This window comes from Mesoplodon densirostris, chromosome 4 (assembly GCF_025265405.1).
Source record: "Mesoplodon densirostris isolate mMesDen1 chromosome 4, mMesDen1 primary haplotype, whole genome shotgun sequence".
Classification (NCBI taxonomy): domain Eukaryota; kingdom Metazoa; phylum Chordata; class Mammalia; order Artiodactyla; family Ziphiidae; genus Mesoplodon; species Mesoplodon densirostris.
In genome coordinates, this window is record NC_082664.1 from 173882512 (window position 1) to 173901127 (window position 18616).

The 18616-nt window shown below is 41.6% G+C and overlaps 1 protein-coding gene across 1 annotated transcript in view; it reads left to right on the plus strand.

The window, feature by feature from the left end:
• The first annotated feature begins 2613 nt into the window (after window positions 1-2613).
• GPR158 (G protein-coupled receptor 158) overlaps window positions 2614-18616 on the plus strand; it is a 308287-nt gene continuing 292284 nt past the window's right edge. Inside the window, exon 1 of the mRNA XM_060095467.1 lies at window positions 2614-3515. Coding sequence (XP_059951450.1) covers window positions 2614-3515 — 902 coding nt within the window. The remainder of the gene's footprint in view (window positions 3516-18616) is intronic.

Genomic DNA, 18616 nt, shown 5'->3' on the forward strand with positions numbered 1-18616 from the left:
GGCTCAGGTGTCATTTCAGTACTCCCTCAGTGTCAAATCAGTACTCCCACATACAGTTTGCATCCCGAGACACAGAAACTTTAAATATATTGCTAGTGTCCATATATCTTGCTTAAAATAATGACAGGACCAGAAGCCAGGTCTTTCAATTATGCTAAGTCATTGAATTACTTATAGAAGGACCAACTAATAAAATTATATCTTCCTTTTAAAATGCAATACTAGAAAATTTTAAAGGATTGTTAATAAGTTATACAGGTTTTCTTAAAAAAATCAGTTAATGATGGAATTACACCAGTCTTTAGACAACTAAATAGAAAATCATATTGTATACTCTGATAAATTAAACAAGAGAAACTCCTATTATTGCCACATGTGCTATAGTAGAGGATTAAACTGGGATAACCTTTATTTAGCAAAAGCGTATACATTGCAAAGCAAAATTTAAATAAGTCAGATATGAACATGAACTCTACTTGTAAATAAATACAAATCTAATAACCATTCTTTGCAAAGCTATAAAAACTCCCCTGGAGACCATACACTGCAGTTTGGAAAACTGGTTCCTATATCTTATTCCAAAAGCCCTCACCACTGACACATCAGGCAGACTTCTCTTCTTAGGTAAGGAGATGGATTCCTAAATAATTAGCTTCATCATCATTATCTTCTGGTTCATTCATTAGTTTAGCAAATATTTAGTGGGAACCAACTATGTGCCAGGCATCTGTGTGTTCTAGGTGCTCAAGATACTACAGTGACCAATGCAAACAAACTTTTGCTCTTTGGAGCTTAAATTTTTGTGCTTAGGTATTTTCTCAACAGGAAGAATAAAATGAAATGATAAAGTAAATCTAAGCAGTGCTACCTTAGAATGCCAGAGATAACTTTTTTTTTTTTTTTAAGTTGGGAATTGAAGTGAATTTGAGACTTTCTATCCTGTGTCTTTCTTGGGGAATTTGAAAGTGGAGGTGCATATGGAAGGTGGAGGTGCCTAAAACCACACCTATCCAAAGTACTAATTAGTATTTTCAGAATGAAAATGTCAGAAGACCCTCTTAAAGCTTCAAATTAAACCATTAGACTGTGTTAAGGGATTTTCCAATCATTCTGGGGCGTCTTGGCATACTTATTCGGCTCTTCTTTCTTCGGCTGGGACATCCCAACCTATAGTTAACCAGATGTCTTAGTTCTTACATCCATTAATTCTAGGAACTCCCAGTCAGAATAGCTTCCCTTCTCGCTCAACAGACTCATTCTCATTCTCTCACAGTCCGAGTCCTGCCCCGGCACATATTCTCTCCCTTCCACATATTCACTTGCTTACACTTCCACAGGTTCCCCTTCCCTTTCAAGCAGAGAGGTTCCTTTAATATGGCATTTTCCCCTTAAAGTTCAGCCAGTAGATGTCTCCATTACTCCCTTATAGCTAAGACCTCGGCAAGTAGGGTTTAATCATTTCTTTAACCGACAACAAGGAGGAAGATTTGATAATTTGCCTAAAATGAGCAGATGCTCGGGAGGACACTTCTCCATCCTACGTCCCTTCCCTCCGATTTAAGCCACAAATGAAAACTACTTTCCCCCTCTTTTCCAGGCAAAAGGAAAGGCTGATTTAACTAAGCATGCAAGATGCCAACACCCTCCTCCTCGGTACGTCCAAGTTTCCTTCGCTCTGAGCCACCACACCTCTGCTTCTCCCTTCACTCCGCCCACCTCACCTCTCACCCCCTCAGGTTCCCGAGTCATCAGGGAACGCGAGCGGGTGAAAGGACTCAGCGAAGCTGCATCCCGCACCACCGCCTCCTCCTGCGCCTCGGGTTCAGCACTGGACAGCTCCCGCACCAGCCCAACAAACGGCAGTCGGCTGATTGACAGAGGAGCCGGCCAAACAGGGCACAAGACGACTTGAAGCCGCTCTACAAGGGTTTGGTTGCGGCCAAGCTGCCTCTTTAAACCGGCTTTCCTCCTGAGAGCAGGGAGAGGCAGGAGTGTGGTTTGTGGCCAAACTTAAAGACTCCAATTAACCAGCTGCCTAGCCCTCGTGGTTCCGGAAAGACAAACGCCTTAAAAGAAACCCTAGCTGCTGCGCTCGCGGTGCGGGTCTGGGCGCGCGCGCTCCGCGCCTCGGGGCGAAGCGGACGAGGAGGAGCCTGAGCCGGGAGGCGGGAACGACCTGCCACGGGCGAGACGATGGAGCAGCATCTTTGGCGGCCGCGGCGGCGGCAGCAGCAGCAGCAGCAGCTCCTGAACACACCTCAATGAGAGCGGCGGTGGAAGCTGCTAAGCACAAAGACGTAAGCAGGCCAACCATAGCTGCCGGCGGCGAGAGGGGATGCAGGCTGCCGGGCTCCAAGCTGCGAGGTGCGCAATCCCGAGCCGACCCATGGTGGAGCGGGCGCAGCCGGCGTTGCCACAGGTGATCTGATCTCCTGCGACGGTAGCTCAGTCAGCCGCGCGTATTCCAGAAGATCCCGATTTTAAAGTCCTTTTGGACTAGGTGCCAGCTGAACAGGGGGAAGACTCCTAGTGAAAGTCCTACTGCTGATAGACTGACGACCAAAATTTAAAAAGTCACTCTCTCCGTTACCTCCTCTCCTGGCTGCGAGGTAGATGGGAGCCATGGCTTATCCCTTATTCTGCTGCCTCCTGCTCGTTCACCTGGGATTGGGAGCTGTCGGCGCCAGCCGCGACCCTCCAAGTCGGACGGATTCCCCTCGAGAGAAGACCCTGAGGGCGAAGCAGCACGCCCAGCAGCCGGCTCGAGCCTCTGCCCCGGACCCCTCGGCTCCCTGGAGCCGCTCCACCGACGGCACCATCTTGGCGCAGAAAATCGCCGAGGAGGTGCCCATGGACGTGGCCTCTTACCTCTACACCGGGGACTCCCACCAGCTGAAGCGAGCCAATTGCTCCAGCCGCTACGAGCTGGCGGGCCTGCCGGGGAAGTCGCCTGCCCTAGCCAGCTCCCACCCCTCCTTGCACGGGGCGCTGGACACGCTGACACACGCCACCAACTTCCTCAACATGATGCTGCAGAGCAATAAGTCGCGGGAGCAGAACTCGCAGGACGACCTGGAGTGGTACCGGGCACTGGTGCGGAGCCTCCTGGAGGGTGAGCCCAGCATCTCCCGGGCGGCCATCACCTTCAGCACCGAGTCGCTGTCCGCCCCAGCCCCGCAGGTCTTCCTCCAGGCAACGCGCGAGGAGAGTCGCATCCTGCTCCAGGACCTGTCCTCCTCAGCACACCACCTGGCCAACGCCACGCTGGAGACCGAGTGGTTCCACGGCCTCCGGCGCAAGTGGAGGACTCACTTGCACCGCCGCGGCTCCAATCAGGGGCCCCGGGGCCTGGGCCACAGCTGGCGGCGCAGGGACGGTCTTAGCGGGGACAAGAGCCACGTCAAGTGGTCTCCGCCTTATCTGGAGTGCGAGAACGGCAGTTACAAGCCCGGGTGGTTGGTCACTCTCTCCGCTGCTTTCTACGGGTTGCAGCCTAACCTGGTCCCGGAATTCAGGTAGGGAGGGGAAAAAGATAAAAGCAAAGCCCTCCTTCCGGTTTCACGGGTAGGTGCGCGTGTGGGGAAGGAACACTGTGGCTGTGACACTTACGCCTCCCACCTTCAAAGCAGAGACCCAGGCTGAGGGACACCCCACGCAGCCGCAAGTGCTTAGGGACAAGAAGTGCCCCGCATCTGTCAGCTTCAGACACTCAGCAAAAGCTTTTCTCTCAAATCAGTTCCCCTGCAAGGGGCAAGGAACGGGAGCTCTTGGTAGAGCTGACAGATGCCCTGTGTTTCTCTCTAACCCTCGGGAGAGCAGGGAGGGGAGTTCCCGGTTAGGGGTGATGCACTGCACCCTGGCAAGCTCAGGGCATGCCAGCCACGCACAGAGTGGCGAGCAACTCACAAGAGTAGAAAAGGGAGTGGGAAGAAGAGTTCGTTATTTCCGCTACTTCGGGAGAGCCTCTACCTACTTCCTCCTACGTGTGTAGTGTGAGGCGCCAGCCTGTCGTTAGTCAGTTACCAGAGCGCATAAGGAAAACGCTGCAATGCCCTGGGCAGTCCTGTCCCTTCAGCAGTGAGTCAGTCCCAGCAGCACAGCTGTCTCTAGGATCCACACTTTGCAGTTGGATAGGTGCGCTCCTTCTACTTGTCTCCCTCCTTCCCTCCACCCATCTCCCATTCCTTGGTCCCCTCTTTCTCCTGTCTTCTGTGTTAGGCACACCTAAGTGTTCTTTGGCCCTTCACATACACACACTTTATAAATGAACCTGGTTGAGTTATCCTAGGGAGGGAGGGAGGGATCAGTTCTTACTGAATTCACTCAAGGAGCTCAGAGAAAATTTAGTAATAGTTCCGTATCTCCTGCCTCAAGGTATAGCATTTGTGGGAAGATGAGAATTTGCAGATTAGCAGGTGGTAACTTGTGCCCTGGGACCTGCCTGAGTTTTGGGGTGAGGGACTTTTAGAAGTAGCCCTGTTGAGTGAACATGAGGAACAGAAAGGAAAGAGTAAAAACTCCAAAGAGGGCCTGGGAGAAGGCCACAGATGGTATCCTCCCCAATTCCCAATGGGAAGAAGGTCTTGGGGGTTGAGGTTGCTTCTGTACTTTTTGGGAAACTGGGCAAAAGTGAGAAACCTGTGTGTGTTTTAATGCCCTTTTGGTACAAGGACAGGATGATGACCTGGTGAAAGTTACCAGGGGGAGTACTGGGTGGGCAAATGGGAGGAGTCAGAAAGCTTGTTTGTCTTGGCACTGTTAGTTACTGCTGAATGACCTCAAGAAAGTCGCTTAATCTCTCTGGGCCTCAACAACTTACCTATCAAGTAAGGGAGTTGAACTAGATGGTCTCTAGGGAGCCATCCAGTTATAAAATTCTGTGGCTTTTAATGCTGGCAACACTTGAGAAGGTATAAATGAAAAGTAACCTCCTTTCTCTAATTCTGTATGACCATATTAAATGTTTTTTGTGTGTGTCTATCTCTTTAAAGGATCTTGTCTTAAGCCAGCGTAACTCTTTCCTACTTTAAGGATAATCTTATTTCCTCCTGATTTCTGCAGGATCCTATTAGTAAAAGCTGAGCCCAGCTTTGAGTCTTTGCTATATTCTTTGCTCAGAAAAGATCTGCAGATGCCATTCACTGCTAGAAAATTGCTTTTGGCCTTCACATAAGCCTTTTCAGGGAGTCCCAAGTCCCAGGACTGAAAGATCGATCGATCAATCGATAGATTGATCTATCCATTCATCCATCTTACTAACGTATATTGATACTTTATGTTAGGCTCTGTGCTAACTGCTTTGCATGTATTATCTTGATTAATCCTCACAACAAACCTGAGTTAGGTTTTATTAGTTTCCCTGTTTTACAGAAAAGGAACCTGAAGCACAGAGAGATTAAGCTTCTTTCCTAAGATCACGCAGCAGTTAAGCAGTAGAGTCGGGATTTGAGCTCGGTTCACACTTTTAACCACTATGCTAAACTCTGTCTCATGAAGGTGTCTTAGGAGTGCTGCATGTATTGCAGCTGCTGCATAAAAATGTATGTATTTTCAAGGGTCAGATGTGAGACTGGGCATGAGAACCATTTATTTTCAGAAGTATTTCTCATAAGGCTCAGAAAACATAGGTCACCTAAATGAACTCAGGCCTTCCGCGGGCCAAGATAAAAGGCTGAGACACCAGGGGTCATGTTGTGTAGGCTCACACGACCCTATCTAATTTTTGGACTATGTTCAGAAAATAGATTGTTTCCTCTGGCTGAGTCTCTTTAAGTGCCTTCATAGTCATCGGTGGTGTTCTTTAGCCAAGGCACGAAGCCAGGCCATTTAGTGTCTGGCTCCCTACAGAATCTGGCTCCTCCTAGCAGCACACATGAAGAGCAGAATAAGCGCTCTCCTGTAAGTACTTCTGCCCCATGTCCCATGCTCCTCGAGTACTGTACTGAGGATTTGCACAGATGTTAATTATAGGAACTGGAAGAAATCTTAGATCAGATGGTTCTTCCTGTTTCATAAAGAAACAGATAAGAAAGGTGAAGTGACTTGTCCAAGAATCACATATCGAGCTTTTAACAACAGCAGAAATAGGATCCAGGCCTTCTGCCTCTGGTTCACACTATGCCATATATATATAAATTTCAATGGGCCTTTTCTGTCTCTTCATACTCATAAAAGGCAAATGTTTTTGATGTTGTTGATGTTTTATCACCTAAGATGTGTATTCTAAAATTTTATAACATAAGTGAATAATATTGTACAGGTATGGTAACAGGGTAAACCCCAAATGAATTTCTAAGAAACCATGACTAGGCTCTAATCATGATTTTAAATCTATTTTGAATCTATAGAGTATTATTTGCAAAAAGTCTTATCTGTAATAAAAAAAATTTGCTAATGATTTCCTCATGGAAGAGAGGAAGAGGATAAACTTTGTAGTTAAGATTTTCATTTAACTTCAGTCACTATTTCAGCTGATATTTCCCCAAGTCTTACTTACAAGGTTCAAGATTTAAATTATATTTTATGTTTAGAGAATGCAAATCTGAAATATGAAATTCAAAAGTAATGTGGAAAACATGGTCAACTACCTTCTTATATTAATGCTTATCACTGTAAAACACCTCTCAAAATAAATTTTATTCCCCTCTGCTTCAGAATGACACAGGTTTCTTAAATTTTAAGGCCTAGTATGACTCACATGTGAAGAGAAGTTTATTGCTCTTTTTTTCCCCCCAAAATGGCATTAGTGCTTTACCTAAATGGCTCCTGAGTCTTGTTATAGACCTATTGTATAAACACTTAAGTTCTCATCTTCTATCCCAGCGAAAAAAAGAGAGACTAACAATTTAAGGTATACCCTAAATTATTTTTATGTATCATATTAGGTTTGTGATGTCCTTGCAGAGTTTTCTTCAAAGTTAAGTCCTTTGCTTTTGTATACTAATCTTTCTGTGTGGAACTTAAAGCACTATGGAGTTTGAGCCCATTCTAATGAAATCATAGACACATTCCTGGTGGTGGTTGGAACTGTTTAGTGCCTAGGATGAATATAAGGTACCTAAGTGTTTGTTGAATTTAAATTAAGGTAAAGGAACCTTTGGGAATTCTTACTTGATGAGCCGTAAGGGATTTTGGAATTCATTTGGTTTCTTTCCTCTTCTCATTGTACAGTGGAGGAAACTGAGACCCAAAGGGCTAAAGGAATTTGCTAGAGTGGCACAGCTCTTTTGTGGTGGGTTAGAATGAATGGGAACCAATATATATTGAGCATCTACTATGTGTCAGATGTTTTATAAATATCCCACTGCATTTAATTCTTAGTATTCTCAGGTAGTTACAACTTCAGGAAAGTTGAGCAACTTGCCCAGGGCAACACAGCTAGTAAATTAGGGAGCGTGAATTAAATTTAGATCTATCTAGCTATGAGGCTTGTATTGTCTTTCTACTACCCTATGCTGCTATCTCTTAATTACCAATTTTGTTTTCACCTTGTTATTAAAAATGTAACATGGTATTGGCTTGAAATAATTAATATATTTGGCCAAATAAGTGACAGTCACTTGTTTTTTGGCCAATCATATAATCAAGTATGTTGTATAGAGAGAAGAGTATTAGACTTGAGTCAGAACTTTGCCCTAAGTCCCAGTTTTGTCTCTGACTGGCTGTATTACCTGTCTGAAAATCCGTTTCTGCACAATTAAAACGTGGAAAGAGACTTGGCGATATCCATATACCTTTATAACTCTTTGTTCTATGAGTTCTTAAGCAACCTATCCAACGGGCAACAAGGAGGCTTTGGAAACAGGGCTGATACACATAAATGCAGTACCTTGTGGAAATGATATTGATGGGGGAGTAACGTGCAGAAGAAGAGAACACCAAATGAATGTCAGACCTGCATTTTTCCACAATAGTGTGGAAACGCCTTTTTAGAAACTTACATAATTAACATTGGTGTCACTGAGTCACTGACTCCTGAGGGGTTACTTCTCTCTCCTTCACAAACATGTGCCCACACACCTCCATCAGAGATTCTGGTATAGATCTCTGCAGATGGCAATTTACATAGCATTAGAGAAATGACCATCTTGCTCTAGGCCAAACATATCCTGTCTCTCTTGTGGGTACTGGTAGTGGTGAAGAGGTTACCTATAGGAACAGGACAGAGTTGTCTACCTGGGTAATAGATCAAAGAGTATTTAGATGGACTTCTGCTATTGAGGCTTTTGAGTCTCAATTATTTCATCTTTAAGCTGTGAATAGTAAAGTGTATCTTTGGGATTTTGTAAAGACTAAATGAAGAACTGTCATCACACAGGAAGTTCAGTAAATATTTTGTGTCACAGCTTCTGTCTTCCTAAATACTGAACACTTTTAGTTGTATTAAAGTCACATGATTTGTAGTAATTTATAATTTATATAATGACTTAGTTTCATTCCTATTATTGCGAAGGCTTGTAATTACAGTGGATCATGGCGGAAATACTGGCCTTGGAGACAGGAGACGTTGACCCCAGCCTGCACCACATCCTTGACTATGGTGTTCCCATGGGCAGCAGTTGCCTTTCTAATCCTGTTTCCTCATCTGTAAATTAAAGGGGGTTGGACTAGGTGACCTGTTGGGTTCCTTATAATCTAAAAGTCTATGATTATGTACATAATTAAATGTGTCACTTTAGCTTGTGAAGTTTCGATTGTTATGCTGAAACCAGTTAATGTATCCTCACTTAAATGCAGATCATGTTCATATATGTTCAGTGTTTAACTTTATCATGGTCATTTACTCATAAGATATTTAGAGAAAGCCCTCTTGGTGTACACTGAATTAAGTATATATACTAAGGGAAATGAGAACTCCATTTCAAAATAAGAATAAGCATGATCTGAGTTTCTAGATCTTGAAAGATCACCTGAAATTTACTTAAAGTCAACAAGAAGCTGTTTCACAGATTTCTAAACCAAGGGCCTCAGTACACTTGTATAATTTCCCCCAAGGTAATCAATGTTTAGGCATCCTGAAGCTCCTACTTACTGTTCAAAAACAACTTGTCTCTGACTTACCTCTGCAGTTGGTGTTAATACTTCAAAGGAGGCTATTTAGTGTGGTGTAGCAGTGGTACAGCATTATCTTGCCACCTTCTAGAACATGCATTTGGAAGCTGAAATGGGATTTCAAGACTGCTAAATAAATGACAAGAGTTTAGGCCTCCCCTCTGGGGAGAGAACTCATGCCTCACAAGACTGATTTTATGGCCTCAATTGCTGGATAAGTCAAATTTTACTTTCAACTTCATAAAAGCAGCAGTTTGTTGTTCACTGTTCAGGGTTTTAAGGCTAAGTTTTTCCAAGATGCACCGTGTTTTATGATTATATTGTAATATACTGGGATGCCAAGAAGTATGTTGTTGGTGTTATTTGTACTTGGTTGGTACAGAAGCATTAGGGCCTTGTTTGTTTTCTCTATTCAGTTCTGGATTGATGTTCACAGGGTTATTTAAACAGAATCACTGAAACAGTACATTGGAATCTTGATAACTTTGGCAGCTTGACGGCCACTATGTGCAAACAGGCAGTTCAGCGGTCTTGGGGCTGTGTTGGGAGACTTTGCAGACAACAACACCATTAGGCTCTTGCCCAGCACAGCTATCGCACATACGTACATTGGCTTGTTTTGCTGGTCTTTTAGTACTGTTCGTTTTTCAAGTTTTAGCAAGAAACCTTTTCTGGTGTAATTTCTACTTTGGCTGGGCATTTACTCATCTAACAAGTCTTTCTTCCTAAAATTTGACCTATGAAAAGATTTAGGTGGATAGGCTGTTCTATAAAATACTTCTTCAGTTTAGGAAAAAATTAATGCTCTTGGCTAAAAGTCTTTCTCGGCTACCCACCCCCCCAGCCCCATTTTCTACAATACCAAACTTAGTGTAGGAACCATGACTGACTTTCTCTTTTACAACAAAGGATATTATAGTGCCTCAAAGCAATCACAGGAGTCACCTAGTTTTATTACCTTCATTATAGGTAGAATTTATAGAAAACAGAGATTAGCTTAAATGTGATCTGACCCCAAGATCATTTTCTCCAAAAAACACTGTTTCCTTCCTTTTTATTAAAGAAGGCAGTCTCTTTCTCTTTTATAGTTAACTGATACTTATAATTAATTGAAATCCAGTTAATTTTTATTCATTATAATATCTCTTGTAACTTTCCCCCATTTAGAATAAGACAAAACAGGATTAAAAAAAAATCCTGTCCAGTTAGCAAAGTACCCAGTGCACTTATAACCTAAAAGGGAACTTAGAGTTACATAAGATGTTGGTTTACTTTCTTAACCTGGTTTTCTCACCACTTATGTGTTTTCCAACGTGTACGCCTTATTACATTATCGTGGAAAGATTTTTATAGAATAACAGGACACATGGCTTTTATCTCAGAAAAAGGAAAAGGTATTGTAGTACAAAATAATGTATTTTATCAATTCTAAGATGTACCTTTTCCACATTTTTATGTCTGTCAAACTGAGGTGTGTCTTAATGATTGAGGGCATGTCATTTCCAATTGGCATACTTTTAGTGGTACATTCTTTTAGTGGTACAGAATGTAATAGCATATCTTACAATTAATGGCGTCTTATATTTGATGAACTGTGATATTAGAAAATGGGAAATTAAATTCCAGGGTCTCTCCAACTATAAAGTTCTACTATCATCTATAAGCTATCAATATGCAGCAAAATATGCCTATATGGAAACAAAAAACCTAGACCTTACTGCTGTATATCAGATTGCTATTTGTCTTCATAATAATTTTTTAAACAAGACAAGCTATACTAAAACATGTAACCACACTGTCTTTTTAATATATGTGAAATACACAAAACATCGGGCCAGAAGCTGCAGAAACTTATTTTCAGAATAGGTGAGGTAAGGATTATCAAAATCTTTCCTACACCATCTGGCAAAGCGTTTCACTCACACTGTGGGGAGATGGATAGGACAGTGGGAATACAAGACCACTTATAAACTAAAAATAGAGGGACTAGATCTGTCTTTCCTTTCTAAAGTGCTTAGAGGTTTCAGGGCGGAAATAACAGCTTTGTGGTATAGCCATGTAACTAGTTTTGGTTGAAGAGATTTAAATGGAATTGTGGAGGTATGTGTTTTTTCTCTTTCTTTTCTAGTCAGTTGCCGGGAATGGAATGAAGAGTCTGGCTGTCCCCTTATTTGATGCCTTAGACCACTGTGTAGAGCAGGGTGTCTCAACCTCAGAACTATTGACATTTGGGGCCAGATAACCCTTTGCTGTGGGGGCTTTTTCGCTGTAAGATGTTTAGCAGCACCCCTGACTCTACCCACAGGATGCCAGTAGCAACCTCCCTGCCCAGTGTGACAATCAAAAATGTCTACAAATATTGCCAAGTATCACCTAAGGGGTAAAAATGTCTCTGGTTGAAAGCAGCTGGTGTAGAGGGAACACATATAAAAATGCTATTCTGTGGCTATCCTATTTCAAGAGTTCTATATGTATCTGTGTGTGTGTGTGTGTGTGTGTGTGTGTGAGTGTGTGTGTATGCGTGTGTGAGTTTGTCAGATCACATTTCTATTTGTTTGTTTGGAACATAAGATCACTGCATATATAGAATCTGACATGAATGAGAACTGGAAAATTTTGATGAATTGATGGAATATTAATTCACATTTAGATGTCATTAGGCTCAAAAAGAACATCTGGCCAAATTATTTCCAGAACTTGTTGCTAAGCATGGATTTGCTACTTATATAGTTAAATGTCTCATATTTAAGATTTCCCATTAAAGGATGCATTTGGAAAAGAAAATGTGTGTGTGTGTGTGTGTGTGTGTGTGAACCTCTGTGGGGACAGAGAGGAGAGAGGGAAAAAGTAGGAGGTAGAGAGGAGTGTGGACAGGGAACAAATGGAGATGAATGAAACGATGAAAAACAGTTAGCAATCTATGATGCTATGGAATAGTGTTTTACTTTTTCATGAAGCTCTGTTTACCACTGAGCACTTTCATAGTTCTGATGAAACTGAATTATTCTTTTCTAGCAAGTAATGAGGAATCAAGTTCCTGAAGATTTACTCATTATAAAGATAGGTTGACTGTGCTTGCATTTCAGAACTTTATCTCAGGAAGTCAAAGCTATAAACAGGCTGATGCAGAGCTTATCCCATTAAAGGAATATTAATACCTTACAATATATATTCTTAAAATGCTCTGGTTTTTTTAATGATTTTTTTTTTTTTTTTTTTTTTTTTGGCTGTGCTGCATGGCTTGCAGGATCTTAGTTCCCTGACCAGGGATCCAACCCAGGCCCCCTGCAGTGGAAGCTCGGATCCTAACAACTGGACCACCAGGGAATTCCCTAAAATGCTCTGTTTGCCACTTTACCTTTATTGATTCAACTAGAAGCTGTTCATAATTTGAACATATTATAAATGAAATTTCCTAGAAGAAATAATTAAAATGACATATTATATAGACATTATTTAAGGCTTTAACATGTTTAAAGACAGTTTTTAACATTACTAATGTTTAGAACCCTGTCAGAAGAAACCTTAAAAAATAACAATGGCTACATGATGGAAAAGACTGTTTAGGCTTTACAAATTACCACAGCACAAACTGATGCACGCCTGCTTCCTGCTGTGCCATCCATAAACATGTAGTACATGTAAGCTTCAGGGGCAAGAAACGAGGAGCGTGCTGCTGTATATTGTGTTGATTACAGAGAAATGAGAGATGATGTTGTGAATGTTAAGAGATGAGACCAAAGCTCATGAAGAGAAAGATGAAGATTACTATTTTTCTGGATAAGGCACACTTGAGAAAGTTGTTTCAGGTACTAACTTAATAATTAGATTTGTGGGAAGGCCCTCATATTACAGCCCTCTGAAAGTTATTTAGAAATCTATTTGTCTTTCCACTTTTTTGAGAAAGAAGCAATAACAACAGGGGCATTCTTGAAAGAAACAATGTTCTAGTAAACATCCTGGGAAAGCTCCTTTTTGAAGAATTAGAATTTTAGAAGTAAAAAGGATTTTAGAGATCATTTAATCCAACTTATTTTTACTTTTACACATGAGGAAATTGAGACCCAGGGAAGTGGTGATCATCACTTGCACTGGCTACAGTGAACTTGTAGTTTAATAACAGGCACAGATAAAAAGACCCTGAGTCATCAAGTGAACGTTAATTTACGGTCATTATTCACTGATTCCAAACTTGGCTGGGTATCAGGATCACCTGAAAAGCCTGATAGTACATTCTTAGGCCCTTCCAGACCCTGTGAAGGAGATATGTGGGGACAGCTTCAGAAGTCTGTATCAAAAACAAAGTCTTGGGGCTTCCCTGGTGGCACAGTGGTTAAGAATCCATCTGCCAATGCAGGGGACGCGGGTTCAAGCCTTGGTCCGGGAAGAGCCCACATGCCACAGGGCAACTAAGCCCGTGTGCCACAACTACTGAGCTTGTGTGCCACAGCTACTGAAGCCAGCGCGCCTAGAGCCCGTGCTCCACAACAAGAGAAGCCACCGCAATGAGAAGCCCGCGCACCGCAACTAAGAGTAGACCCGCTCGCCGCAACTAGAGGAAGCCCGTGCGCAGCAACGAAGACCCAACGCAGCCAAAAATAAACAAAAATAAAGTAAATTTCAAAAAAACAAAACAAAACCCAAAGTCTTCATAATTCAGAAGAAGCTGGTCCTTAAACACAAACTGGGGAAAAAGTAAACAGTATTTGATAAGCTTGAAACACATAAAATTCCTTTTAAATGATTTTAAGAGGAAGAATTAAGAGTTGTAAATACTTGGCAGCTTCAGCTGTAGTCGTCCAAAACCTCTGGCTGCGTGCCATGACCCTACTGGCAGGGGCAGAATGACTAGCAGGTTATGAAGGCAGGCGGATCACAGAGACTGTCGTGAGAGCAGCTGCCTCTTGTTGTTACAAGTTGTCTCTTCATGTAAACATCCTATTTCCCCAACCAGTTCTACAGGTCCTTCAAATGCAAGGACCACATTTCATGACTTCCCATATTCACTGCCTCTTGAAAGTGCCTTGCATGTTTCAGGAAGTGTGGAATAGTGTCTAAGAAGAAGGGTTTTAGGATTATAAACCTAGATTTGAATCTATGAGCTTCCACTTTCACTTACTGTGTGATATTGGGTAAGTTATTTCCTTCTGTGACTCAATTTCTTTATCTGCAAAGAGTATACTGTAAAGAGTAAACAATCTTACCCATGTAAAGAGCTTAGCATAATGTATGGAATGTGTTATTTAAAAAGATAACGTGGGCTTCCCTGGTGGCGCAGTGGTTGAGAGTCCGCCTGACGATGCAGGGGACATGGGTTCGTGCCCCGGTTGGGGAACATCCCACATGCCGCGGAGCGGCTGGGCCCGTGGGCCATGGCTGCTGAGCCTGCGCGTCCGGAGCCTGTGCTCTGCAACAGGAGAGGCCACAGCAGTGAGAGGCCCGCGTACCCCCCCAAAAATAAATAAATAAATAAATAAAAATAAAATAGAAAAATAACGTATATAACACGCGCCTGGCTAGGAGTATGGGTACTGAGGATTTAATAGTGCAAATGACAGATAAAAATCCCTGTACCTGTGGAGTTTTTTGGTGGGTGGGGGGACATAGATGACAAACAAGCAAGATAAATATAATTCTCGATACAAACAAATGCTATAAGAAAATAAATATGATAATGTGGTAAAGAATGGCTGAGAGGTAAGGCGTGTTGCAGTAAATAGGGTGATTAAGGAAAACCTCTCTGAAGATGTGACTCTGAGTTAAGAAATGAAGGATGAGGAGACAGCCATGAAACAAGCTTAAGCTTAGGAATCATGCTTGAGATAGGGAACAGCGAGAACAAAGGCCTTGAGATAGGAATGAGCTTCAAGTGCTCTAAGAGCAGAAAGAAAGTCAATGTTGCTGGAATGTAGTGAGAGGGGGTGGACACAGAAAATGAGAGTAAGGGATGTAGAAGGTGCTCAGTAAATGGTTAAAATACAGAAACATGTTAAGGGCTTTACAAATTTCTAGCCCTGTAGTACTATGTAGATTGTGGATGTATTTTCGTTTTCTTTACTTTCCATTTTTCTTTCCTCCTTCTTTCAGTCTTGGCCTTCCTGCCCAGTGCCTCCCTTAGCTCTGGGAGCTTGCTTTCCAGCTTCTCTGATGAGATTTCAGTCAAAGAAGCTATTTACAGCTGCTCCATTCTTGGCTGTGAATGAATACACTTAAAGAGTTGAGTGGTAAGGGAGGTAGAGACTGAAAATCTAGAATTTCTTGCAAAAATCAGCTGGGTGCTTTTCTTGCTCCCTGGCTTAAACCTGTACGGTGAAACCCTTTCCAAACACAGACAGCAGGAGATTAAAGGCAGAGGCACAACAGGCAAACTCAGGGGCAAAGCACTTTTCTCCCTCACCAGCATGCCTGAGATGAAATGCAGTGGGTCCCCTACCTCTCTCAAGCTTGTGGCTGGCAGGTCTTGTCGTTTGGTGTTTCCCGCCTCACTCTGTTGTCTTTTATGGTGAGGACTAAGATGTCAGGTTAGGGGCTGCCTCAAAAACTGCCAGTGGGAGGCACAAGATACAGAAGTGAGACTGGAAAAGCCAGAAGGGACACCACAAACATTTGGACATGAATTTGGAGGAAGCAGACTTTGCACCACAGGAAAGGAAGTATAGGCAGAAGTACATCTCTAATGAAGAGCATTATCAATGGAAAATTGGGATTATGAATTTTGGGGAGTAAAATCATCACCATTAGCTTCTCTGATACGACAAATGTGAAACTTAGCTTCTTTATATTTCACTTTTCCTTTCTCTACTCTCTCCATTGTTTTATTAATTATATTTAAAATTTTTCTATTGGTTACCTTGACTTTTATATCCATCAATTTTAAATAGTATCTTCTATTCTTTTCTTTCTTTATGCTCCTACTCCTATTCCAATATTTTTAGGTAATTCAGGATGGTAACATTTTCAGTCTGTCACTGCAGTAAAAAAAAAAAAAAAACCCAAACCTACTTCTGTGTTTTGTCCATTAGTTGCTTCTAAAAATTAAAATCTGGGGCTTCCCTGGTGGCGCAGTGGTTGAGAGTCCGCCTGCCGATGCAGGGTTCGTGCCCCGGTCTGGGAAGATCCCACATGCCACAGAGCGGCTGGGCCCGTGAGCCATGGCCACTGGGCCTGCGCGTCCGGAGCCTGTGCTCCGCAACGGGAGAGGCCACAACAGTGAGAGGCCCGCGTACCACAAAAAAAAAAAAAAAAAAAAAAAATTAAAACCTGAATATCTGAATCTATGCTATTTTTAGAATGTTCCAAATTTCAAGGACCAATGGATTATCTCTCCCTTTTTTTTAGATCAGTTGCACAAAATCATGTTACCTTTAGTTTGTGCCTATCTGCATGGAGACTTTTCACCTATTCCCTCCATGCAGCTGCCAACTGCTTTTCTTTTCACGTTAAAGAAATAAAAAGAAACCCTATGTTTTCTTATTTCTAAGATCATCCAACTTCTTAATCAATCATTGTTTGTTAAAGAAAATTTACATTTTTGTTGAAGGCATGCTTCTTGGAGTCCTATAATTTGTACAAATTGCTTTAGGTCTTCTGCAGAATAACTATCACGGAAATATTTTCAAATTATTGAAATTTTGGATCCAACTGTGTGTTGGGTGCTGGTCCTCTTATTTCAAGAATTCTTCTTTTTTTCCCACCCCTAAAATGCAATTTCAAATACTTTTTCAGAAAGAATCTGTGGAAGGTAAAATTTCTAAGTCTCCCCATGTCTGAAAATGTCTTTGTCTTCATGCATGATTGATTGTTTGTCTGTATATACAATTATAGGTTCAAAGTCATTTTGCCCTCAGAATTTTAAAGACATTGTTATATTGTTTTTAGCATTCATTGTTGCTGGTGAAAAATTTGATATTAACCTGATTTATTATACCTTTGTAGGTAATCTTTTCTCCTCACGGAAACTCTTAAGATCTTTTCTTTTTCCGTGGGGTTCTGAATGTTCATGATGATGTGCTTAGATGTGATCCTTTTTATTCATCAACCTCATCACTTAGTTGGCCCTTTTAGACTTTTCCACTCAGTAATTTTCTTTTATGATGGCTTAAAACTATGTTCTGCTATGCATTTTCTCTTTCTGGAACTCCTATAGTTAGGTATTCAACTTTCTGGATTGATCCCTGTATTTCTTAGCTCTTCTCTCATTTTTCATCTCTTTTTCTTTTTACTTTACTTTCTAGAAGATTTTATTTTGTCTACCTTTTTGAAAAATTTAATTAGTTTTCATTTAGCAATCACTTTTACTTTCCATGAACTCTTTCTTGCTCTGATTATTTCTTTTTCATAATGGTATGTTCATTTTCTTAAATCTCTTTGAGAATATTAATTAAAATATCTATTGAATTGTCTTCTGTTCCCTGAATTATTGCTGTTTGTTCCAGGTTCAGTTATTTTGCTTGTTCATACCAGTTCTTCTCCTTTATGCTACCAGTTCACCTCAAATATGATCCTTATTAGCCATCAATTTTATGACTGAAGGGCTAGGTAGACATATATAGCGAGATGGCATGGATTCCTATGGCAGATGAGTAGGCCTAGTTCCTCAGTAGACCTCCCCTTGACTGTCAGGCTTTCAACGTTCATTTTAGGATGCCTGAGAAGGAAGCTGGCAGTTTCTGGCTCACCCTAGACGTTTACTGTGGGAGAACTACAACCATTTAGAAGTTTTAGTTCTTTCCAGACATTTCTTTCAATCTCTTTACAGAATAGATCTTGGTTTTTATAGCTTGGGAATAAATGTCATCACTGCATGCAAGGAGAGGATGTGCCAACTCGTGTAACTGTTTAGAAGGAAATCCTTCAATTCATCCCCTTGATGTCTGCCTCATTTTCTACTTCCACTCTTGATACCTGTTGACTTTGAGCTTAAAATCTTTCTGGAAACTCTGCTTAAAGAATAGTTTCCACCTCTGTTCCAGCCTTCTCCTGAGCATGTCCTGGGCTTAGCTGCCACCACTCTGGCTTATCATCAGTATGATCCTGGAGAATTATGTCAAATCTCTGGTCAACTACTTCTTCTCATTCCCTCTTGTATTTATTTACTGGCACTAAAGTGGAGGGACGAGGTGGAGAAACATAGGCTCAACTCACCAACTTGAACAAGAACTCAAACTTAGGTCTTCTGACCAGTCTCCTTACCCTTATACCTAAGTTATGGACATCATACTCAGTTATTTTACTTATTAGGTGTGTATCCTTAGGTATGCTATTTCACTTCTTTGTGTCCCAAATTTCTCAACTATTATTTAGGAGAATGATATTGACCATATATAGTTGTAATATAAATTGGGGAGAATAATATCAGTCACATAACAGTTCAGTGAGGGTGTTTTAAGGGTGTATAGCATAATGTGTGACACACAATGAGTACCCAATAAATGATAACTTAAAACACAGGGTTCTAAGCATACAAGTACATCCTATATTTAGTTCAAATCTTGGGTATCTAACCAAAGTACTTTAATTTAAATTCCAATGGGAACATTTTAAATTTACTTTATAGCCTTGCTTA